The 27,328-nt window shown below is 37.5% G+C and overlaps 2 protein-coding genes across 2 annotated transcripts; both read right to left on the bottom strand.

The window, feature by feature from the left end:
* Positions 1-1,176: 1,176 nt before the first annotated feature.
* LOC149256084 (nuclear transport factor 2-like) lies at positions 1,177-1,767 on the bottom strand. The gene has a single exon (XM_089455205.1). It carries the CDS (start codon positions 1,765-1,767, stop codon positions 1,177-1,179), a length of 591 nt encoding a protein of 196 aa, XP_089311331.1.
* Positions 1,768-3,848: 2,081 nt separating this feature from the next.
* Positions 3,849-23,016, bottom strand: LOC149256083 (nuclear transport factor 2-like). The gene is made up of 3 exons (XM_089455204.1): positions 21,681-23,016; positions 21,512-21,585; positions 3,849-4,139 (listed from the first exon to the last, which is right to left on the bottom strand). Exons 1-3 carry the CDS (start codon positions 23,014-23,016, stop codon positions 3,849-3,851), a joined length of 1,701 nt encoding a protein of 566 aa, XP_089311330.1.
* Between the last annotated feature and the right edge of the window lie 4,312 nt (positions 23,017-27,328).

The raw sequence follows: 27,328 nt of genomic DNA, 5'->3' as shown, positions 1-27,328 counted from the left end.
TTCAAATTCAACAAATGCGTAACTGGATCTACCTTCTCTCGCAGACCTAACTTGAACTCTACCTCAACCTGAGGAGGTGTAATATCAGCAGGCAGTTGCTGATAAAAACATAGCACTGCCTTCTTTCTGCAGCACTTTTGTGTGTCATATTCACAGTAGTGGAACTTATGGGCTTATCCGTAGAAGATGCCTTATTTCTGTTTGGAGATAATAATCCCAACCACCACAATAAACAACGTACCACCACAATAAACAAAGTGGCAGCAATCATACTTTTAAAATGTATTTTTGCAGGTTGGTCTCTATTTGAGAATGGAAAGACTAAGTAAGAATTTGAAGCAAATAATGTATTTTGGTAAATAGATATGGGAGCCACTCCATAGTCCAGAAACACTTGTGATTCTGATCACGGTCAACAACAATACTATATTAATTATTTTTTCTTTGTCATGAATTAAATGTAAAATTGTATATTGAGTTAAATATGAATGTAAAAATTCATTTTGATAAGTCAGAGAGTAAAAGAATGGGAGAGAAAAAGAGCACAAGTCTCTAAAAAGAAAATGGTCCAGAAAATTTTGGTGGACGCGTGAATCCTCACGTGAAAACACTATCTTATTCCGCGTCAATGTAAATCAGTATAAACATTAGTTTTTACATGGTGAATGATCCACAGTCTTTATGTGAATTTATTTTCAAGATTTAGAAATCAATCCTAAATCCGCGAAAGTAGCTTCGCGAGAGTCATTACCCTATGCTCCTCTGCGAAAATTATCTCCGTGAAATTAAATTTCCTAAATTTTTCTAATACAGTCGAGTGGAAGTATGATTATTTGCTTTACATTGAAGACACAGTTTCTCAAGTGCAACAATGGACGGGACTTCATTTTTCTTATGACTTAATGCATAAGAATTTTCTGGGACATTTTGAGGTTTAGCTGGAAATTCTTGAGGAGGAGAAGGAGCAGGGGCAGGTGGGCGTTCATTAGCGAGTGAGACAATGGATGGGTCTGCATATTCTTTGTCACTTAAAGAAAATTAATTTTCTAGTTCATTTTGAACTACAACTGGAATTTCATGAGGATGAGCATGGGAAGGCGACCCTTCCTTATGAACATGTCAAAATGTTGAAACATTTTGGTCTGTTGATCCTTCTGGGACTTCCTAAAACTTTTGCTACATGTGTGCCTTCTCAGGAATAGGAGCAGACTCCTTCACCACTGTTGTGCGTTGCTCAATTATACTCTTCTGATCTTGAGCTACTGCTTCAGACTTGACAGATGGCTCTGAGACAAGATCAGCTTTGGGTACATGTTGTTCAACAATGTGGCCATTTATCAAAACAAGATTCAGTTGATCCGATTCTTCACCCACATACCTAAAAATGTCATTCAAAACGAAGTACTCATTTTCTCCACGAGCTAAGAAAAAGGACTGAGAGAAGGTACGTGTTTTGTTGGTTTGAAATGTAACTGATCCACATACCAGAACGAGTACTCCATTGTTGTAATATGCCTGCGAATCAACTGTCTTGATGTCGACCTTCTGCACACCATAGTATGGAAACGTTTTATGTTGTTTCATCACAGTTGTTCCTTTGGGACTTTGTTTATTTGGGGTTGGGCGGCTAAGTATGTTGTAATCCTTATAAAATTTGTACAACAATTGAGGACACAGAACAACAACAATGTAATAATTGTTCACAAAGGTGATCCCAATAATATGTGCATTAGGAACCACAAGAGCCATGACTATGCCTTTGGACATTTTCGCTCTGAGGCAATTAATGAAAGATTAAATTGAATTCGTTCGATAGCGGGATGGAGCAGAGAGGCAAGTAATGCCCACATTGCCTTCACATTTCTTTTTACGTCCTCCTGAGTCTCGAGCCGTAGTCGTAATGCAGATTGAAGTATGAAAATTTTATGATTGAATTATGCAAATTAAACGATAAACCATATTTATAGCGGGTAGGGAAGCCCAAGAAATTATTTCAATTTCTATTTTAATGATGATTTATGAATAGTAAATTAGTTAAATATTAGTAAATAATAGGTAGAGGTCTTCAAATGGGTGACGATGGATGAAAAAGGGAGCTAGATGTGGCCATATCATTTAGCTAAGGAATTGAGGGACGTGGGAACGCCCCCCATGAATGTTAAATGTTTAGAAGTTAGAACACGTGGTTGATCATTAGGGCCTGCAAAACATTGACATGATTGGAAAGTGATGGTAGGTAGTGGTATGCACTTTGTGCAATAATTGAGCTAGTGATTCGTGTGATGGAAATTGGTATTAAGACTTCTCCCCTCGCATTTAGTTTAGAAACATTTATCGTGATTGTTCTTTTTGCAACATGCTTGCAGAGGGCATCATGGGTAGGGAATGCAATTTATGGAGTGAAGATAAAGGGAATGAGCATTTGGAAAAATCATGAAGTGGTCTTAATTTTTTTCCTAAGTTAGGTTAATCTATTGATATATAACAAAAAAGTAGAGAGAAGACCAAGCCTCAACAGAGTTTAACATAGTATTTCAGAATAAATCTGGACTACCCCAACATTGGGGAAACCAATCCGCAGAGACTAAAACCCAAAGGGATATCAATCCTTAAGACCGGAAACAACAAAAACTATTGAAGTTTTACCATGACAAAAGATCCAGATAAAAGATCAGATTCCAATAGAACTAACATATCAAAAAACACAAGACAAAAGACATCTAGCAGCCACGTCATATTATTTAAATTCATCTCGGATGGGTTCCTCAACAATTGGACAGGCCCAGTCATCCTCCTCCTCCGTCGTTGCCCTGCCGTGTGGCCCACCTCCACCTCCATGTGGCCCATCTGCCGGATGGACGTCGCCTTGTCTACGAGCTACCCTTTGCGGAGCAAACCCGTCATGACCGATTCCACCTGGGGAGCACGTGGCTGCAGAGCTACCACCCTCAGCTTGCTGACTGCTGCCAATATTCTTGCCATGCAGCGAAAAATTACCTTCATCCAGCAAATTCTTTCTTGTGTCTCAGCCATTACCGCGTCTGGGAGCCTCCTCTTGCCGCAAGTCGGAATTATCCACCTGAGTAGCAGGCTGCTCATTGTCTTCAGAGAAAAGGATGGAGATTGTAGCAGTAATTACTGGCCTGTTCAGGGTGCTACAAAATCTAAATTGGGTTGATTGGCGAGCGGGATGAAGGAGCAACGGAAAACTAACAGAGTGAACCGAAAAATCACCGTGATTTGCACCTGAAGACGAAGGATGACCCCATCCATTTCGAGTACTAGGATATCTGCCTACACCATATCTTTGGGGATGATGTAGTTCAAGGGAAGGAGAGGAGGCAGTAGGCTCAGGATTCGGCTTAGTTTGAGGACGGGAACTCCCTCCCCGAGTCCCTCCTCTTCGACTTCTCATGCGATGTCGCACCATGTTGGAATTTCTGGTTGAGTGATCAGAGGGAGCGATGACAGAGGGAGCGCTGACAGAGGGATTGTGAAGGAAAGCAGGGTCAAGCTAGGCATTGGTTAGATGGCAGAAACCGGAATGGGAATGGTGATACCCATTTCCAAAACCGACGCAGCAAACTAACTAGCAGCGACGCCCAGTGACTATGCGGGAGCTCGGTTCAGAAGCTTGGAGCGGCCAGTTACAGTGGGGCAGGGGAGAAGGAGAGACAACGAGGTGAGGGGAATCCATGTTGGAGCAGTTAATGGCTCTTTCTCAATTCGAGCCTGTATTCAAAGTCGCATGTGGTCTGTCAAGAGATCGACCTAGAGTGGTATGGGGAGAGGCGCCATCAGCCAAGTGGCCCGTCCTCTCGCTGCCATTCTTCATAATTTCCATAAATTCACTGTATGTCACCTGCATCTAGGTGCTCTCCTGCTTCCGGTGCTTTCTCTTTCTTTACTAATTCATTGAATTCCTTTATCTGGGCCTCCGTGGCTATAGTAGATAACGGATTTGCATTCAGAGTAGTGCTACTCTCCATGCCTATGTTGGCAAGAAGGTCAACCACCTTATTACCTTCCCAACAAATATGTTTAAAATTGACTGCTCTATGGGTCTTGAGCCAAACCCCAATAAGTTCCAGTCTTTCCGCTAGTCTCCCAGTGTTGCCTACTTTGATTGAGGGAGACCCCTGGAGAATTTTATTCACCATATTTATTAGGATTTGAGAGTCATCTTCAATCATGAGTGGGAAGAAACCATGCGCATGAGCTAGAAGGAGCACTTGCCATAACCCTTCGAGTTCTGTTGAGTTATTTCTATCCCATCCATTTGAGCCTATGAATGTTAGAAGGGGAGTGCCTTTATGATCTCTAAAAATTCCCCCAAACCCTACTTTGCCTGGATTGCCTTTCGAGGCCCCATCGAAGTTCAGTTGGATCACATGCTGGGGTGGAGGAAACCATTTATCTGATATTGTACTTTTTGCTACAGATTTAGCGGGTATTTTCAATTCCTGATTTTATTGTAGATTCGAGTTGTCCCAGATATTCTTTTCCTATGGCAGGGAGGGAAGGTCGTCATCATGCCAAGTTTGAAGTAGAAGAGTTTCCTTAAGGTTTTGGCAAACATAATACCATATGGTTTCCAAAGGTGAAGACTGATCCTTGAAGATATGTTTATTCCTCTCTTTCCATATAGTCCACATGAGAAGGCCTGGGATGAGCTTCCATAAGGAGTTTAGTACCTTACTCTTATATGGATTTCTTGCCCAATTGCGCACTATGGTGGGAATGCCTTCTTTAATTCTGCTATCCCTTTGGCATCGAAAACTAACTTTTTCCCAAAGCTTGTGAGCCAGTGAGCAAGTATTCATGAGGTGCAAGGTGGTTTCTTCTTCTTGTTTACAATTGGGACAGATGGAAGGTCCGTGAAAGTTTCACTTCCACAAATTATCCCAAGTGAGAATTTTGTTTTGACAAAGCAACCAAAGGAATGTGGACACCTTAAGCTCGATGTTAGGGGCCCAAATTGTGGTCCAGAGTGGATCTTTGAATGCAGAATCTTTTATGATTATGTTGTAAGCTTCATGCGTGGTGAAAATTCCTCTCGCTTCATACCCCCATCTGATCACATCCTTCTTATCTGAGTGTCTTATGTTCCGATTGGAGAGTTCCATTCGCAAGATTTGCTGGTCGGACTCCATGCCGTTCCGGATGATGTGATCAGAGTTTAGCCATTGCCTAAATCCTTGGGTTATGGTAGGTTTCCAATATTTATTGATCTTATCAAGCCTTTGAGTTTCCAAGTTAGGAATTTGGTGGGGATTAATCCATTCCTTTAGTCTAGGTTTTTGTTGCCAGGAATCTTCCCAGAACCTTGCAATAGTGTCGTCCCTAACTTCCCAGAAGTTGTGCTGCTAGATTAAATTTTGGTGTTGCTTTGCTGCATTCTATACTAGGGAACTTGGTCCTATGTTAGTGACTTGGATGAGATCCTCAACAGGTCTGTTGTTGGCGTATTTTGCTGTCCATAGAGTGGCCCAGGGAGCATGTGGTGTCGTGAGCCAATTCCACTAGATGTAAGCTCCCATAATTGCGTTGCTATGATATGGATCACGGAGCCGTGTACCTCCTAAGTTTTTTGGAAGACAAACTGTGCTCCATTTAACCAGAGCCCATTTGCAATTTTGTCCTGAGTTGCCCCACAGAAAGGATGTTTGAAGGTTTCTTATTTCTTTGAGGACCCATTTTGGCACTGCCAAGGCAGAGAAGAGATACAATGGCATAGATTGTAAAACCATTTTGATTAAGACTAAGCGACTAGCCATATTGAGGGACCTGTGAGTCCAAGAAGAGAGACAAGCTTCTAATTTTTCTAGGAGCAAATGCCAAGAGGAGTGTTTTAGGGCAGTATCGGTCATGGGAGCTCCTAGATATTTGGATGGGAGAGCAGTTATCAGAAAACCAAGGATACGAGCAATGGAATCTTGGGTTACTGCAGGGGTATGAAAGAAGAGGATTTGGGATTTAGCTTGGTTTATAGAAGCTCCAGAAGCAGCTGAAAAAACATTCAACAGGGATTTTAACTTGCGAGCTTCCTAGACTGAAGGATGGACATAAAGCATGTTATTGTCCACAAATTGCTGGTGAGTAAAGGTAGGGGAATTGGGAAAGGAGAGGCCTCGTAGCTACTGGGAGTGAAGAGCCTCGTAGTTAGTTGAATTTAATTAATAAATATTTATAATTATTTGTGTTATTAAAAATTTATTTAGCTAACTTCCAACCTTAACATCCCAATTCCTTGCAACTGTATTGTCTTGCATATATATTCTAAGCCTATAGACCATTTATTTTATATATATATATATATACACACGAACTAACTTGGTTCCATATTCAACTTATATTAAACACAACAATAAATAAAATTGATTAAAATACAAATATGTTATTATTTAATAAAAAGGAAAATTTAATCCCTAACCATATTCTGCATACTTGAAAGATATGAATTTAATTATTTTTTATTTTGTACTTAGAAATATATACTTTTATTTTTTATTGCGAAAAATACTTTTAACAAGTGGACTTTGTGATGTTTGTGATGTTTGCAATGCATTGCGTTGAAGGTATTAGAGAACATCATATCACAAGATTTTCTATTTTTTCCCTTTTCAATTTTTTTAATATGAAATATTATTTTATGGTTTATTTACTTATATTTTGGTGTAATTTGACTATTTTATATTTTTGTCAAAATTCAATAATATATTATTTTAGAAATTTGTATTTTTTGAATGGTATTTTTAAATAGATAAATGATCAAAATTCAATAATATATTATTTTAGAAATTTGTATTTTTTGAATGGTATTTTTAAATAGATAAATGATTAAGTGCCGGAAAAAGGTTTTTGACTCTATAAATTGTGCAATTTATATGTAGTTTCAACAAATTTTTGCTAATTTTAAATAAAATTTAACCCATGAAAAAGATAAAACTAGCATAGGTCCATCAAATTTTAGATCTACAAAGAGCTTAGAGGGATCAGTCATCTCAACACGCTAACATATTTTTAAGTGCAACACTTGATAAAAAGCTTGCACCTAGATAAATTTGATTCTTTTTTGCTAGATCTAAAGTTATATAGATCTATGTTAGTTATTAAAAAATAAAAGTCTACCAAGGGCCAAGAGAGAACAATCACTCATGATGCAAATCGTTTGTTGAGTGAAAAACTTCAGGAAAGGTTTGCACTAGGAGAAATTTGATTCCTCTAATCTCTGCTAGAAACTAGGAGAAACTAAGACACTACTGGGGGGCGGGTGGGTGAATCAGTAGTGTGATCAAATTATATAATTTTTCCCAAATTATATTTTTTAATCACTTTAGAAATAGTTCATGGATCAACAACACAACTCAATCATTAGAAACATAATATCATAAGAACATTAGCAACATAAAGAAAATCCATTAACCTTTCTTTTATTACAATTCAACTTGGTTACATCAATTCCCTACAAGCTAGCACTTTTAGGTTTATCAATTGCTACCAAAGGAACTTCTATCCCGACTCGTTTATCAGCTACCACTAAAAGGGATTGCTACCCCTGCTCATTTTCCAATACTCACTAGAAGGGACTCTTTCCCCTGGTCGTTTATTAGTCCCTGTTGAAAGGCACTCTTTCCCCCAAACATTTATCTGTAGCCACTGGAAGGAGCTCCAACCCCTCATCTACAAGCTACCACTTGTTGGCTTTGTTGAATAATCTTTCATTTATTTTCAGACTAGAAATAGTAGACCTATTACATCATCAAGAAGTAAATTTTTCTCATTGCAACTTCTCAAAAAACCACCATACAAACACCTTTAGTAATCTCTAATTACTGATGCAAAAACCTTCAATAATATCTAATTATTGATACGATCACACGAGCAACAGTCTATGTTTAACCCTTGATGCATACCACCATCATGCATTATGTTGCACCAATAACTCTCACACACACTCTCCAACACTTTGTTGGTCTTTCATAATCTTCTACACTCATCGTTACTTATTCATCGCTCTTCTCCTTGAATTATTCTTTTAAAGAATTCAGAGCTGCCATGTTTAGTTTTAGACTTAAGTTATGTTGCTGCATGGTTTTCTTGTTTTTTCCTTTGTCTTGTTCAGTACAGTTTTCTAAATCTTCTCTTCATGTTATCAATCTCTAATCTATATTTTTGGGCTCAATCTCTTAGTTAAATTGTTGTTTTCCTACTTACTTTCATTCTATTTGTTTAACATAGTTTAGCTGAGGTTTAATAATTTTATGGATCCTCAAAACTTAGCCAAAACTACCAAAATTGCCTCTTAACTGGTAGTTTTGTCAAAATCAAGGCTCTATATGTTCCTCTTAACTGTAAGTCTCCCAAAAATGTCACTAAAATGTTTGTCAAACCATCCATGAAATTATCAGGCTTAATCATGCTAAAATAGATTTCAACTCATCCTTCTATGCATGTACCTCATGCACTTCAACATGCCATTGCCACTAAAATATAGTTGCACTGCCAAACCCACTTCCATGGGCCTTATTATTTTTATAACAAAAATGTTTCCAAATTCGTCATATTAGAATTAGCTCCTTTTTCCTGGGTCTTCTCCAATTGGTTTTCACTCCACAAATGTCCATGTCGACATGCCTCGCTCCTTTAAGAAACTTGCTTGTGGTTTACACCTCCCCTTGCAAGTTCTTTGTGGTATGGAGAAGGGCGATTTCAAAATGAACCTCCCTCATTGATTTTTCGATTGATGGTATGGGAAATTTTCCAATTCCGACATCCCTTTTCACTTTAACTAACATGTTGCAGACCCTATCGAAGTTTTCTTTGAATCACTGATGGGAAACATGAGTCTCGACCCACCAAAAACCATGCACGAAATTTAACTATTTCATCCCAATCTAAAATTTCACTAATCAATGCGCTCACCACTATTTTTAGAGCCACGCCTACCTTGTCTTATGTCATCCCTCTAGTCTCTTCTATGCACTCTTCCCCTTTTAGGAATGGCCCACCTAATGCTTCCATTCTGCTGAGATGGAACCTTGATTCCCTGGTCCATGGAGATTTTTGGGTATTTGTTTTCTAAAGAGTTATTGGGTTCTGACCTTCAATGCTTCCGCATCTATGGGGTTCTAGGCTTCTGACCCTTGTATTGTCACGGGGGCTTCACTAGGGGAGAAATACCATAGCACGTTGATTCATATTGGGGTATATTTATTGATGAAAAAATGGCATAATATATTAGGGGATATATAGGGGGTAAAGGGTTTTTATATTGGAAAATACAAAAAATAGAGCTCAAAGTTAATGAAAAAATGGATACCTACAATATCTAGTGAAAGTAGAGCTTTAAATTGGGAAGGTGTATTGGGTTTGTATTGGTAGGGGGTTAAATAATGGGATTTGTAGAGGTATTTTCCAATATATGGTCAAATTTGGGTTATTGTTTAGTATGCCACAAACACACATGATATGCCATAGGTTCATTGAGTGAGGCCCCCGTGGCTATTGTACACCATTCTATTTCCACCATGTTACATGCTTTTGGTACTTCTGGGGTTATAGGTTTCCAGGCTTTTGGATCTGCTACTCTATATTTTTGTTTTCTTGGGCCTCCGAGCTTCTCGATTTTTACTGCTTATTTTTTACTTTGGGGACTCCACCTTGACTGGTTCTATCTCTCTATCCATGTAGCCACTTGCATACTTCTATATATCGTTGGAAATATCTTTAAGAGAGCTTTCAAAATGAGTGGGCCTAAGTTTCCATTTTAGTTCATCTATTTCCTGAAAAATGACTTCAGACTATCTTCATAATTTTTCATCTTGACGTTCTTCCTGTCCCTGGAACCTGCACCATGAGACATATTTTTGACATGTTCTACTTGTTTCTCTATCGATATCAATGAAAACAAATTTCCAACATTCTCCCCAATTGGCGTTGATGGCAATACCAAGATCAAACAAAACATCCTTAGCAAAATTGTTAACTTCAATTATCTCCTTTGAGTGGTGCAAACTATCTCCTTTGACTGTCGATCCTCCTAAGATGTACTTATGCTAGTTTTTCTTCTGATGTTATGTTTTTATCACTCACACCTCTCCTTTTACTATGGATCTTTCCTTTTACCTTTTTATTTGATCATTATTAATCTCTCCTTTTACCTTTTTTCTGATCACTATGAATCTCCCCCTATGTGACATCAATGCAACTACACAAACATGCTCCCCTTGTTTCAATGCTTCTCCTTTCAAAAATATTTCTTTTTCATGTTGATCGTGTGGACCTCGAAGACTCACTTTTAAATTGTGAAAATACAACTGTTTTCCTTCCTCCTCTTAAAGGAAGAGCTAGCGTAGGGAGGCAATAAGAACAACTCCCAACCTTTCCCTAAGATACTCAAATTGTTCTATAGGAAGTGACTTAGTGAGAACATCAACAACTTTTTCATTTGTAGGAACATATTTGAGCTTTGCAACCTGATTTGCAACTTTCTCCCTCAAGAAGTGATACTTGATTGGAATGTGCTTCATCTTGGAGTGAAAAACTAGATTCCTCGACATGCTTATTACACGTCTTGTAACAAAAAATTGGAATAGGCTAATCATAAAACACTGCTACAACTTGCAATGCTTGTTTCATCCTCAATAGTTAAGAACAACAAGAAGTTTCTACAATATATTATGATTTTTTTTGTAGATAAGGAAATGGAAGCTAGTGATGAGTCCCATCAATAGGTACATTCTGAAGATCAATATGCCATCCTCCACCCTTAAAACTATACTTCTCTTACATTAATTAACATTTTTTGTTATATTATTCCTAGTAAGAGGAGTAAAAGGTGTTTGTCAAAGTATGTGGCAAAATATGGTTTAATTGCAGGAAAATGAAGCATTTTTTAGGCTATTACCATGCAGGGGCTTCATTGAGACAACTAGGGAGAATCTATGGGGTTTGTTCACATCCTTAACTCCCTAAAATCAGCCTGGGATCACAATATCCTCTTTCACTAGTTCAATTTCATTGCTACTCGATTGACTCCTATTCCAAGTGAATATCAAGAGGGATAAGATCCACCATTTTCGAGATCAAGGAGGGAACCACTCCTACTTTCAAGGGAGTTTCTTCAGCTGCAATTTTTCCCAACCTAGTGTCTTGGGTTCCTCTTATTATACTTGTGTTTCTTCTTTATTTCAATAAGCTGCATAATTTCTTGCATTTTAGTAGAGATTAATCTATAAAATCCTGTGGTTGAGGCCTCTACATCACCTCTTTTGTGGGAGAATGGGTGCAAGGATTCACAACTACAGTATAAAAATAGCATGTTTATGATTTCTTGGCAATAGATTAGTGTTAGTTTTCTTGTTTTACATTTTCTTTTTGTAGCTTAGAACTCATTTTAGTGATTAGATCAGTGGTATTGCATAGATTATATGCTATTTAAATTCAATTCATATTTCCTGTCATAAGTTATTTCATTTTTCTAATAATAAATGGATGCATTCTTGTGAGTTATTGTAGAGTTGGTTGATCTACAGAGAAGGGCATGTTTACCACTTCCATATTGAGCTCCTTAATCTTTTCCTTCCACTTTCAAATCTTGTCCCAAGACCCCATTTTATAAGTCATTCTGCCTAATACATCGAGAGCACTCATCCTATTTCAAGACATCCCTCTGAGAGGCACTGAGCTTGTCCAAGGACTCAAACAATCCTCCCTCCATTTTCTTCAACTTCCATCCACCTCTCCATATCCTCAAAACAACCTTTTCACCTTCAAAAACCACTCAAATGCCCTCTTGTATCATTGCAGGCCTTATTGTAGCATTGCAAGCCTCCTGTAGCATCACTTTCCTTCATAATGTTTCATCTCCACTGCGAATTTTACTTATTATAGATGAATGATGACCCCCAGCTATGATTTCATGATTAGGGGAAGAACTTAGTACACTCCAACTAATCCCTCCCTTCACTGAAAAAATAGAGAAGAGTTAGTTTTTTTTTTTTTTTTTTTTATCACAAGTATGATGTAAATAGGTTAATGATTTAAAAGAAAATTTGAACTAGGTAGATGGTACATGAAATTCTGATTTATAGTTTTATTAATTGTGAAAAACATAATAGTTTCCTTTCTACAAGTAGACTTGGTAGTTTTATGGTTTTGGCAAGATATAATAGCTTTCTTTCTACAAGTAGATTAGTAGATAATGGAAATAAACTAGCTTAGGCGATGGTAGCTTATCTTTGAGAAGAGATATGGCGGCTACATGCCTCTGAACTATGTTATAATTAGGCTTAAGGGCCTATTTATTCAAGGGCCTATTTATTATTGAACAACAATGGAAAACCCTAAACAACCAAAACCATAACCCGAGGAGATGTAACATCAATAATTGGTGGGCGTCATTGGGGTTAGTTGGGTACTCAACCCCCTGATGTCGTAACATGGTCATATTATCTCCGTTTGGCATGTACGATACCTTGTTCGGAAGGTCTTTCGGAGTACTACGATATTTTCTGAAGGGATATTCCTGTGGCCGCGAGCCTCAAAAAATTGTTGCTTAGGGGTCCAAACTGATCTGGAAGTTCAGGACCTAAAAAGATGCTAAAAATAGTAAATGTTGAAATAAACAAGGAGATATATGAAACTGACTGGAGGTATAGGTGGAATAAACAGGTGGGCACGAATATCTATCTGGATTAGTCCTCCCCCTCAGGAATCAATGGTCACCATTTCATGCAAAGCCTCCATGAGGTGAGGAAATTTATGTTGAACCTCGTCCTTGATCAACCACTTGCCCTGCTGAAGGTGTTGGCCTACTTTGACAACTCGATATAGTTGGAAAATGTGTTGGCAATTTTTCTTGATCTACATGTCCATGAGCTGATGAGTTGTGGCATGTTCCATGCAATATGAGTTGAGCTCTATTGGTGTTAGTATTCTACAATGTTGGAAGTGTCCAACAATGGTGGAAAGAATGGCCTAAGGTAGTCTACATTGAACACTGGGTGCAGACCAAGGAATGATGGGATGCTGAGGTTGAGGGCATTGTCACTTACAACATTGTTGATGGCGTATGGCCCATATCAGACCGGGTGAAGCTTGCAGTGGGGTTTAGCGAGGGACTCCTTCTGCAGATGTAGTGAAAATTTGTCACCCACTTGGAATTTGTGTGGCACTCAATGTTAATCATGGCAATTATTGTACTTAGAATTAGCTCTATCTAATATAGTATGTAACTATTAGCATACATTTTGAATGTACTCATTGAAGTTGTTAGCCTTCTCGGCTTCAGAATAGACATGAGTTGATTTTTCCTTAGCAGCTGCAAATTGTATGGCCACATCAGTGGGACATAATGCAAAAAATCCCAACCCTACCTAAAAGAGGCTATGGCGCATTGAGCTATGGAGAGCTCTGTTATAGTTCTACTAGACATAGGGGAGGCTTTCATCCCATGTGCATGGATTCTTTGACTTGTACATGCGTAGAATTTGTACAATCATGACGTTGACAACCTCTGTTTGGCCATCAGTTTAGGGCTAGAATGCCATGGACTTGGTAAGTTTGGTATCCAACGTCGACCAGAGACTTAACCAAAATACATTTAGGAATATGTTGTCCTAGTATAAGATAATGTACTGTGGGATCCAAAAGTGTACCCACACTTGCTCAAAGAAGAGTTTAGCAGTGGCCTCTATTGTGATACTCTTCTTGCAGGCCACCATGATGGCCATCTTTGAGAATCTGTCGATGACCATGAAAATGAAATTTTTATCGTTCTTAGTAGAAGGAAGACATGATATGTAATCCATGGAGATATATTCCCAATATTGACTAGGAGTAGGTATAGTAGTATATAGGCCTTCCTTCTTAATGGTTGCCTTGGAATTGGCGCAAGTGATGTAAGATCTAATGTACTTACCAACATCGTGACAGAGTTTTGGAAAATAAAAATACTTTTGCAGTAATGCCATTTTTCTCTCTACTCTGAAATGTCTAGTGACCCGACTGTAGTGTGCCTCCCAAATCATCTTAGCGTGCTCACTTGAAGGAACACATATGTCTCCCAGGTGCCATAACAGTGCATCCTGAAGGTGAAAATTTGGAACTTTCTTCCCTTGCAGGAGTATCTCGTATGGTCTATTGAATTATGGATCACTCTGGTAAATATGAGGCCACTCTAAAGTCTTGTGGCCATAGGAGTCAAGCACAATGATTAGCGCCATGACTTTGAGGCACTCTACAACATTATTGGTGTTTCCCTTCTTGTACTTAATGTTCAAATAGAACTATTGCAGGTACGTGGACCATTTCTGATGGAGATCATTCTAAAACTTCCCTTGTGTGTGTATGAACTGCAGGGGTGAGTGGTCTGTGTGGATGACCATTTTCTTACCCAAAATGTAATGCTTCCATTACAATAGACCTCCACAATGGAATACATTGTTTTGTCGTAAGTGGGATACTTTCAGAAAATTTCTAAGATTGTCTCACTGTGGTAAGCCATTGGATGCCCCTACTATGTAAGAACTACATAAACAACATAGTTGGAGACATCTGTCTCAATCTCAAATGGCTGTTGCGGATATGGTAATGTGAGCACTAGTGTAGAGCAGAGGCGATGCTTCAACTCATAAAACGACTTTTGTTGGGTTTCAATCCAATTTTTTTTCCTTTCACTCCACCCTTCGTGACTTGACTCAAAGACCAAGAGATATAAGAGAACCATAGCATGAACCTCATGTAGAAATTAGAAAGACCCAAAAAGTTGCGGAGCTCTTTTAGAGTAGCTGGCGCTGGTCAATCTTGAATTACTTGTATCTTGGCTGGGTCCACATGCACACCCTCCTCATCAATGATGTACCCCATATATTCAACCTAGGTTATACCAAAAGTGCATTTCACCAAATTGGCACACAGTCTGTGTTGTCACAGGGTTTGAAGGACATGTCAGATATGGTGAAGGTTCTCTTCCCAAATCTGGTTGAAGATCAAGATGTAATCTAAATAAAGTACCATGAATGCATTGGTGAAGGTTCATAAGATGTCTTCCATGAATCTCATGAAGATTGGGGGGGAATTCGTTATCCCGAAATGCATGACCAACCATTCGAAAAGGCCCTCATTTGATTTGAAGGCAGTCTTACACACATGAGAGGGTTCGATATCTGCTTGGTGATAATTGGACTTCAATTCAATCTTGCTAAAATATTTAGCTTGTTTGAGATGGTCCAGAAGGTCATAAATATGTGGGTTTGAGTACCTATTGGAGATAGTGATCTTCTTTAGTGCCCAATAGTCAATAAAAAGTCTCCAGGTCCAGTCCTTCTTCTGTAGCAACAAATCAGTCTCCCACAGGGTGATGAGCTTGGCCTGATTTTCCCTTTCTATAATAACTCTTGAATCTTCCTCTTGATCTCATGATTTTGTAAAATAGAGCATTGATAGATCGCTCCATTGGGTAGCAACTCACCCTAGTTCATATCGAGGGAGTGCTTGACATGACACTGTGGAGTTACCTTTGTAGGTGAGGCAAAATTGTCCCTATACTCCTCCACGACCTTGTCCATATGTTGCTTTTATGCAGAGGAGCATTGTTTAGAATCCATGGCCATTACCTTCTACTTTCCCTGAGGTTGAATCATAAGGAAAACAAATTTTCTAGTCTGAGAATTGATCTTACTACATTGCTTTTTAGTGATCAAAGAGATGGCGGTAGGTGGAGCTATCTCCAGTATCGAGTACAACGTATTTCCCAAAGTAATAATCAAAGAGCGAGTTCTAGACTCACATACAACTTGTCACTTCAACAAGTATGGCTTTCCTAATAATAAATCACAAACTTTAAGAGGATAAAAATCACACAATACCTCATTCTTGAAGGGCTTGATGTTGTAGGGAAGGAGAAACTATTGGCCAATGCAAATATCTCCTCCATGGTGAAGCCGCCTCATGGTGTACGGCTACAAAAGTGCTTTTGTTGGGGTTCTCTCATTCACTCATATATGCATATTATTAAAGTTGCGGAGTACTTTTGTGTGTGTGTGCAACTTCTGTATATGTGCATATACGGCAGTTGCACTTATATAGACGATACGTGTATGTAAAAAAGTTTCAAATATATAGAGTATATGTGTGCATATGCAATAAATGCATATATGTAAGATATACACATATACATAAGCTATGTAGAACTTCAAATTCTATATATGCGCAAGTTCTGTATAATGTTTTGTATATGAACAACTTCCATATATGTTCATATACAAAATCTATACATATACAAAAGCTATAGACAACTTCAAACTTTGTATATCCACATATATGAAAGTTATGCATATATCAAAGATATGTGCATATATGGAAATTATGCATATACGGAAGATATGAGTTGCATATGCACATCTTTCATATATGTGCATGTCTTCTATAAATGCACAACGTTTATATAATATGTGTATGTCTTTTGAATATGTGCTTATTTTGTATATGCATATATCTTCCTTATATGTGCTTCTTCCGTATAAGTGCATATAATACAAAAGTTGTCTGACTTCTATATAGTCACATCTTTTGTACATGCAAAACATCTAAATATGAGCATATCTTTTGTATATGTGCATCTTCCATATATACACATATCTTCCAGAAATGCGCATATATTTGGTATATGTACATATCTTCCATATATGTGCTTCTCTATATGCGTATATCTTTTGTATATGCTCCACTTCTGTATATGCACATATTTTTTGTATATGCACATATTTTTTGTATATACACATACCCATGAACAAATTCAACCTCCATATATACATAGCTTCCATATCTTCCATATGTGCACAAGTTATGTGTATACACATATACAAAATTTTCACATATTGAGAATGTATATGCATATACAAAAGTTGCGCATATAAAAAAGATGTGCACATATATGAAAGTTGTGCATATATTGAAGATATGCGCATTTATGGAAAATATGTGTAAATAGAGGTTGTGCATATACGGAAGCTTGCATAACTCCAGCCACTATATATGAGTAGGGTTTGTATATGTGCATGTCGTCCATATATGCACAACTTCTGTATATGCAAATGTATTCTGTATATGCACTTCTTCTGTACTGGCATAAAATATACGCATATGGAGGTTGTTATATATTCATATATGGAATATATGTATATATCGATAAGTTCGACATGCACGGGAGATATGTACATATATACAATATATGTGCATGTCCATATATACACAAATTATGTATCTGTGGATATTTTCCATATATGTACATACCTTTTTCATATACGCTTCTTCCATATATGTGGATATCTTCTATATATGCGCATATATAGAAGGTATGGGCATATAGGAAAGATATGCATATATGGAGGATATTCACTTATATATGGAAGTTCCACATATACGAAATATATGTGTGTGTATGGAAGTTGTGGATATATAGAGACTGTTGTGTATGCATATTATGGAAGTTGTGCATGACTTCTATATATGCTCATCTTCTATATATGTATATATATGGAAGTTACACGTATACAAAAGGTATTTGCATATATGGAAGTTATGTATATACGGAAGATATCCACAACTTCCGTATATACGCATCTTCCATATATGCGCATACAAAGAAGTTGTGCACAAATTCAACCTCCATATATACTTAGCCTTCGTAAGTATAACATGTAAGTAAGTGTAACATGTCAGCTTTAACCTTATTTATTTTTGTGAAGCTCATAAAGATAAATTGTCACATAAATAAAATTGTCATATTAAAATTCATCTTGTAAAGACTCAATATCACAATTGTTTTATTTAGTTGAGTTAAGGTAGAGTGATATTTATTTTTAAGTTTTTGTATACATTAAGATAGAGGCTCAATATTGAAATAGTTACCACAATTACCATGCGTGTTTCTTCTTTTTACTAGTGTACATTTTCTTTGATGCACTCTCACTATGCATATTTCTGATTAGCATTCTCACCATACATATGCTTTGTGCCCTATTGATAAATAAATAAATTATTCAAATTTATATAAAACAAAAATAAAAACATATAAACAAAAAAAATACATGATACATCTATTATTATAACTAAGCAAAGTTACATTTTTCTTTTTTCGAAAATGGAACTTCGTTCCTAACATAGATAATCGAAGTTCATGCCTATAAATGACATAATTGCATAATGGCATAATGATTACCTTGAATATGGGTCTATAAGTCACCCTCGCCACTCTAGGTACTCCCAAGTGCATTTCCAAGTTGATATTGCTGCAAAAATTACATTGATCAGGTGGTTGTAAAAACAAAATGCATAGAATGAATTACATGTACATGATTGGCGGAGGCGGAAATAGTGGCTTCAGAAATCTCAACAATCACCTCGTGGTTCACCCTTTGTTTACAATTTTTCCTTTTCCTTTATTACCATAATGCCTTTGGAAAAAAGGCCAAAAAAATGCTTTTCCCCTTTATAAATAGAAAGGTTCGTGATTCACTAGAGATCGCAATCTAAATGAGCCAACGGTCCAGATTAAATCACTAGTCGCAAGTCGCCGATGTAATGTTTCCCCTTTTTAAATGTCTCGATGCAATATATTACGTTGATCACATCACAAATCGGCAATCGCTATTTCCCCTGGCTTAAGGTCTTTTCGCTCCCACTCAAATGCTCCAATGCGATATATCAACAGTTGCATGTCGCAATGTTTCAAGGGTGGGACCTTTACCATACACCACTCCACTATTGCGATGTGATATTTCGGGAGTCGTTAATCGCAACTCTTGAAGACTTGGGTCCGCCTTCCTCTTAAATAAACTTGCGATGAGATATATGGTGATCCAATGGTCGGGGATAGTTCCCTCCGTTGGATCAAACGGGAATCAATGACTGAGATCTGATCTAGCTCAACACTATAAAAAATACAAAAGCTTGCATTTTTTCCATTAAGTCTATGTTTTCTATTGGGAAGTGTGAAAACAAATAATCATCAATTCTCTCCCGAATACAAAGAAAACAAAAGCATAATGAGGATTTCCACAGGCTTGATAAATAATCACGCACACAAGAACAATTTATTCATAATAGCAAAAATTACAAAGTCTCGGCCTTGGCTCGATTACAACATATGAAAAGACCTCTGTTTCAATGGAAATCCACACGATAATCCTTAGCTCTCGCTCACTCAATCCCCCTCTCTCCGTTCCTCAGTCTCTCTCTATATTACATTTTTTTCCTTTGTTCAATCAAATATTACTCTAACTGTGCTTAACAACTCAATCTCTATTTTTAATCAATCTAAGAGTAAATCTCTAATTCCTAGCTCTACCATAAACCTATGCTAACAACTTATCTTTGAACCTAAAATAAGACAATTTCTAACTATTACAATAATGAAATACAACTCATTTCTTGAGAGATCCAACCCTCTCAGTAAAACTGACTTTTGAGCAATGAGGTCAATGAAATTCAACTTGTTTAGCCACAACATGCGAACAAACTTTCACATTGCTGGCTAAGTCCACATGCTCCTGCATTAGACCCTTCGGGAAGAAATAAATCATCCTGCATACTTTTAGGACTTACTCCCCACTTCAGCAACTCTACTGTGGTTAACGAGCTAGAATCCTCCACTGGCTTTCCTTTCCATTTGACGAGATATTCAAAATAAGTCTACCCTCTGGTTCAAGGCTTGAACTTCATCTTCTGTAATTTCCTCCTTTACCACAACTAACACAACCAAATCATTCAACAATTGTGCTTTAGCTAATGTTGCCCCAATTCATGTCTGAGTTTCATGAAGAGTCTATATCATCACCTGCAATGTACTTAATATCTATGGGGAAATTTATGTCCATCACATAATAAATATTGCAAACCCAATTATAATGTGATAATGTATGTGCAGTTGTTATAGATATTGTGATAAGACTCAACTATGCCCTATTTAACAAGCATGCATTAAGAAATTTTAACAATATGTTTGTGCTTAAGCTATGCTCATGCGCTTCAACTACAATAATACAACTAACGTAGCCCTAAGCCTAATGAACAGAGTATAGGGAGTATAAGGTGAGTCATAAAGATAATTTTAACTATCAAGAAACTACACCAACACAATCTTTAATAGGTCAAAGACCCACAAAGAAAAAGCTACCAACTTCACTTAGTAGATTAAACAATCTTTAATAGGTCAAAGACTCACAAAGAAAAAGCTACCAACTTCAATCAACCACTGAAATATAAATCACTTTTCCAAGGCACTCAAAATACAATGTAAAAAACTTGGTAGATTAAACAATCTTTAATAGGTCAAGAACCCACAAACAAAAAAGAATACTCATTGAGTATGAAATAAAATCAGCGTAAAATTGTTAACAACATCTATATAAAACCCTCATTAATATGGAAGTAGGATTTGTACAAAAGTTAGGTTCATTATAGTACACTCTTAAGATTCTCCAAATTGGCAACCAGAGTGCCGAAAAAAAATATAACATAGAACAACATATTTCCAAAATAAAAAATCTTCATGCATCTTTAACTTCAACATAGACCTCATGATTTATAAAGCTCAAAAAATAACTGTAGGAAAACTGTAATACTTAGATATATAGTAACTACATGTAAAATAAAAGAAATTGTTTGACATGATGCTCCTGCATCATAGTTAAGACTTTTACACATCACTTGTTACAGTAGCTCATTAATCTACCAAAATATGCATCCCGAAATTATATTAGATAGATTGATGACTCATGACGCCTTTAAAAAAAAAACGTTGTGACAGTATCATCTATTTTAACAAAAAAAACTATTTTGGTTGTATCGTCGAATCGTTTATATAAATGCATTTTTTTTTCTAAGCAATCTTATGTTCAAGTTTTACATCTAAAAAAATATTTACGAATCAAAAAATTTAATCCCGGGTAGACCTGTAAATCTATACTAGTTAGACCTGTAAATCGATACTAGTTAGCATACTATGGCAAACCTTAGTTTCTAAAATTAATTTGAGGAAATCTGCAACAAAAGCTCGTAAAATTGCGTTGATGAAAGCTTGACTAATTGCGTTTTGTTCACGCCAGTCCCTACCTTATACTACAAGAATACTTAATGCTATGTTAGATTCTGTCAAAACTAGAACTTTGAACTGATCAATTATGTAAAAGAACGGCCCATCCGAATCGCTGCTTGGGCTGTAGTCGTCATGCAGCAACAGACCACGTCCTGGGATTTAGCCTCTTCCACCATTTCTTCTTTCATTAACCTACCAAAATATGCATCCAGAAATTATATTACATATCTATGTATTTTCTCTTTTCTTTTTTCTGAGCATTCAAAAGAAAATAGTAGGTGTAATTTTTTTTCCAAGCAATCTTAAAAAAACAAAATGTATGTGTAATTCTTTTTCTAACCAATCTTATGTTCAAGTTTTACAATTAAAAAAACATTTACAACTCAAAAAATTTAATCCCGAGTATACCTGTAAATCTATATTTGTTAGCATACTATGGCAAACCTCAGTTTCTAGAGCAGCCCATCCGAACGCTGCTTGGGCTGTAATTGTCATGCATCAACAGATCACGTCCTGGGATTTAGCCCTTTGCTTGTCATTATCGCACTTCTTCCACCATTTCTTCTTTCTTGAATACCATCAGCACGTCGTCCAGATAAAGAACCTCCACCACCGTTATTTCTGTTCATAAGATCACTTCTTCCATTTCCTCGACCTCCCTTGAAATAGCCACCACGTCCTCTTGTACTATCATAGCTCAATTCCTCTCTAGAAGGACGTTTCGCATTGATAAATACTCTTCTTGGACCCATTGGCATAGGGGATGCATGAATTGCAGCTTGGACTGAAGCTGCTTCTTCAAATTCAACAAACGCGTAACTGGATCTACCGTCTCTCGTAAACCTAACTTGAACACTAGAAGGCTTAATTGCCCCAAACTTCTTGAACTCTACCTCAACCTGGGGAGGTGTAATATCAGCAGGCAGGTTGCTGATAAAAACACAACACCGATTTCCTTCTGCAGCGCTTTTGTCTGGCATATTCACAGTAGTGGAACTTATGGGGTTAGCTGTAGAAGATGCCTTCGGTGGAGTGGAAATATAGTTAGCTCCTTTACTTTGAAGACACAGTTTCTCAAGTGCAACAATGGATGGGGTTGCAATTTCCTTATCACTTGATGCATAAAAATTTTCTGGTACATTTTGAGGTACATCAGGAAATTCTTGAGAAGGAGGAGCAGCAGGGGCAGGTGGGCCTTCATTAACAAGTGCGACAATTGATGGTGCTGCATTTTCTTTATCAATTAAAGCAAAAGACTTTTCTGGTGCATTTTGAACTATAACTGGAATTTCATGAGGATGAGCAGGGGCAGGTGGCCCTTCTTTATGAACATATCCAAATGTTGAAACATTTTGGTCTGTTGAGCTTTCTGGGACTTCCCTAGACTTCTGCTGCATGTGTACCTTCTCAAGAACAGGAGCAGGCTCCTCCACCACTATTGTGGGTTGCTTAATTCCACTCTTCTGATCTTGAGCTAATGCTTCAGACTTGACAGATGGCTCTGACACAAGATCAGGTTTGGGTACATGTTGTTCAACAATGCAGCCATTTATCAAAACAAGATTTGGTTGATCTGGTTCTTCACCCACGTACCTAAAAATATCATTCAAAATGAAGTACCCATTTTCTCCAGGAGCCAAGAAAAAGAACTGAGAGAAGGTATGTGTTTCGTTGGTTTTAAATGTAACCGATCCACCTACCAGAACGAGTACTCCATTGTTGTAAGATGCCTGCGAATCAATTGTCTTGATGTCGACCTTCTGGGGAATTTGATTATTCGGGGCTGGGCGGCTAAGTATACTGTAATCCTTATAAAATGTGTACAACAAATGAGGACACAGAACAACAGCATTGTAATAATTGTTCACAAAGGCGACCACAGTATTAGGTGCATTAGGAACCACAGGAGCCATGACTATAACTTCTTGTTGGTGGACGGACCTTTTCGCTCTGAGGCAATTAATGAAAGATTAAATTGAATTCGTTCAATAGCGGGATGGAACAGAGAGGCAAGTAACGCCCACGTAGCCTTCACGTTGCTTTTTACGTCCTCCTGAATCTCGGGCCGTAGCCGTAATGCGGATTGAAGTATGCAAATTTTATGATTGAATTATGAAATTGAACGATAAAACCATATTTATAGCCAGTTGGGAAGCCCAAAAAATAATTTCAATTGTCATTATCGTCGGCTCAGCGATCCCCACTATTTCTCAGTTTAGACACATTGGTAGACTCTCCCTTTTTCGCCATTATGATCATAGGCGCCTGGTCCAATTTTCACCACCATTTTCGAGGGATTCGAATACTTCGTGGGTGCGTGGTCCTGTTTTCACCACCATTTTTTTTTTAGGGATTCGAGTTCTTCGAATTTATCCTTAAAGCCTAAAATCCATTGCATAAGTTTGAACCATAAATGATAGTTCTTATGTTTTACCATATATGACCACTATTGTGATTGAAAATAAATAAAGTCGTGATCAACCATAAATGATAGTTCTTATGTTTTACGAAATAGTTGTACTTTATCATCCTTTTAGGTTTAGTAAATGAGGAACTAATCGTGTTAGCCATTTTAATTTTTAACTCTTTACTTTTTTTAATGATTATTTATGAAAAGTAAATTAATTAAATATTAATAATTAATAGGTAGAGGTTTTCAAATGGGCGAGGATCAATGAGAAGGGGAGCTAGATGCGGCTATCTCATTTAGCTAAGGAATTGAGGGACGTGGGCGGGCCCATCAATGTTAAATGTTGAGAAGTCAGAACACGTGGGTGATCATTAAGGGTTCTGAAAAGTTGACACGATTGGAAAGTGATGGGAGCGAGTGGCATGCAATTTGCTCACTATTTGAGGTAGAGCTAATCACTCTCACTTTGCGCGGTATTTGAGCTAGACCTAATCACTCATGCGATGGAAATTGGTATTTAAGACTCGTCCCATGGCACTTAGTTTAGAAACATTTATTGTGATTGTTTTTTTTGAGCATGCATCAAGTGGGCATCATGGGTAGGGAATGCAATTCATGGAGTGGAGATAGAGTGAATGTGGAGTTAGAAAAACCATGAAGTGGTCTTAATTATCAAGAATGTCTTTCACTCGTTAGGATAGTAATAATTTGCGAGAGTTATTTCTCTCCATACTTTGTAACATTCACTAAGAATTGGTAATTTTAGTTTTTCTCTCAAAATTATTTTTAGACAATTTTCTTTGCTAACTTGCAGGGTGGTAGACACGTTCTCTCTTTGGGGGCTCGAGGTATCACGTTTTCTTTTCTCGTTCCCTTGTCCATAGATGCTTTGACTTGTCTTTCTCCCCTTTTCTTTGTGGTCTGAACATTCTTCCCTACTGCCTTTTTGTTTCTCTTTGACACGAGCTTCATTTCTCTCAAGCAGTGTCGAGTCTTCATCTCTCTCTCAGTTCCTTATTGTTGTTGGCTTTGCTATCAAATTGGACTCCTTGTAAGCCTCCCTTCTAGTGTTTGATGGCAGTTCAGTGCATGTGGGGGCTCATTGTTCTTCACCCCTTTACTCTTGTGATGACATTGCTATTATCTCTCCTAGGCAACCCCACTATTTGTGGGTATATTTTACTTGGCACTTGTCTTACGTGACACCCTCCTATATTCCTAAATCCCTTAGTTTATCTTGGCTCCCGCCCAAGTTTTCCTATACTATCATTCTTCCCCATGGCTCATCATTAGGCCCGAGTTAGAAGCAACCCCACTATTTGTGGGTATATTTTACTTGGCAGTTGTCTTACGTGACACCCTCCTATATTCCTAAATCCCTTAGTTTATCTTGGCTCCCGCCCAAGTCTTCCTATACTATCATTCTTCCCCATGGCTCATCATTGGGCCCGAGTTAGAAGGGGAGGCACCTATTAAACATGCTCGCAAGGGAAATACATACATGCAACACTAGCTACAAGAGTTTGCTATGTGATATTGTGACCTCATGTGAGGACACATATAAGAAGAACTCAACCAAGCTGAGGGGGAAGCTTTCTCTCAAAGAACTCCCCTCTAAAATAAAAGGGTTCCTACAAAATGAGAAAACTAGATACTAGACATAGGGCACATGAGGGGCTACTTCAATCAATATGTGTAAGTTGATTTTTACTAGCATATGAAGTTTTAACTCGGGCATAATCTCTTGGATCTGCATGAGCGCCATGCAAATATTCTTCATTCCCTTGAGCACTTGATCGATTTAGATCAAAGAAAGAAGAGAATACAACAACACGTTGGCATAACTCTTACATTGGGGTGAACATTCAATGACTTAAAAGATCCCATCAAAGTCGTATTCTTGGACTTAGAATACTTAGCTAGAATATGTAGACAAAGTATCATGTTGACTTGACACTCAATGTAGATCGCTAATCACCATTTTATCCCAATGACACCTAAAAATACACAACAAGTGTGGGTGGCTAAAATATAGATGACATCAAGAATGTGTGCATGTTTCTAAGAACAAATGCATGTTTTGGAGCCATGCTGAGCTAGTGGCCTGGATCGCATCTAGTCTGATGCTTGGCCCTTGTACATTATGGGATGTTTGTGGTGTTTGCAATGCATGACCTTGAAGGTATTAGGGAACATCATATCAAATGAAAATGTTATTTTTTTTCACTTTCTAATTTGTTTAATATGAAATTTTATTTTATAGTTTATTTATTTATATTTTGGTTAAATTCAGCCATATATTATTTTAGAAATTTTTTATTTTTTAAATTGTATTTTACAATGGATAAATGATTCAGTACCTAAAAAGGTTTTTGAATCTATAAATTGTGCAACTCATAAGTAATTTTAACAATTTTTTACTAATTTTAAATAAAATATAACTAAAAAAGAGCTAAAACTATCATAGGCCCATCTAAGTTTTGATCTACCAAGCGCATAAAGGGATCGATTCTCTCAACACGCTAATATATTGTTGAGTGAAAAACTTGAGAAAAGTCTTGCACTTATATAAATTTGATTATTTTTTGCTAGATCTAAAGTTAGATGGATTTATGTTGGTTATGAACTTTGAAAATCAACCCCACTGTTTTTATACACCAAGAAGAAAATTTGTGCAACATGCTAAGGGAACATCTGGATGCCTTTGTTAGAGTTACAAGGAAATGAATGGAGTGCACCCTTCGGTGTGTATTCACCACATTTATATCAAAGAAGTTTGTAAACAAGTCCGACAACCCCAAAGGAGAATGAATCCAGCTCTCAAGGATATAGTCAAAGAAGAACTGCAAAAGTTGTTGGATGCAGGATTCATTTACCCTATCTCGGACAATGAGAGGGTTTCTCCTTTGGTGTTTTGTCCAAATAAAAATGGGAAGTGGAGGATTTGTTTCGATTTCAGAGAGTTAAACAAAGAAACAAAGAAGGACCATTTCCGTCTACCTTTTATTGACCAATTGCTAGATGGCCTGGCAGGGAAGAATTTTTTCTCTTTCCTAGATAGGTTAAGCAGGTACAATCAAATCCAGATTAGCCTAAATGACTAGGATAAAACCACATTCACATGTCCTTGGGGTACTTTTGCTTATAGGGTCCTTCCTTTTGGCATATGTAATGCCCCTTCCACTTTCCAGAGGGTGTTAGAGCATAGATTTGCCTCAGGCTGAAAAGACAAGGTTCTAGGTCCACATCAAACCACGCTTAGCCTCGTAGCTAGCCCTACGAGGACAAGAGAGGGCTCTCTCTAGGTCAATCTCAACGAAAGATAATCTATGGGGCTTGAGATGACTGAAATGCAAACTAATTTTAGGCTAGGTGTGAAGTGCAAAGTTTTGATTTTATTTTTTCAGGGTTTTTTGTTGGAAAAAAGCGACAGGCAAATTTTGGGTCTCGGGATGAGGCCTAGTTTTTGCAGAGTTTTGATTGGGGCAAGAAAGGCAATTGTTTTGATGCTTTGGATCGAATGAATGGATGGATCAGACCAGTGAGAAGCTAAGGAGGGCAAGAGATTCTCAAGAGTCCTCCTCAAACAGATGAAAACATGAAGAATAAAACAAAATATCCAGGCAGAGCATAGCAGTCCAATCAATTCTACCTTAATCACTCATTTGTTTAACTACAGAAGACAAGAGAAGGGAAAATGATACACATAAACATCAGTGAACTTACAAATACATAGAGAAACACACCATTAAAACATAGAGCCACATGGATCCCAACAAGTGCTACAAAACCCTAGTCTTTCCTTTGTCAAAATT

Source organism: Pinus tabuliformis, chromosome 7, assembly GCF_031772625.1.
Source record: "Pinus tabuliformis cultivar Carrire ecotype Pingquan chromosome 7, CPIR1, whole genome shotgun sequence".
NCBI classification, from domain to species: domain Eukaryota; kingdom Viridiplantae; phylum Streptophyta; class Pinopsida; order Pinales; family Pinaceae; genus Pinus; species Pinus tabuliformis.
The sequence above is the reverse complement of the archived record's forward strand: the minus strand, read 5'-3'. Positions and strand labels throughout refer to the sequence as shown.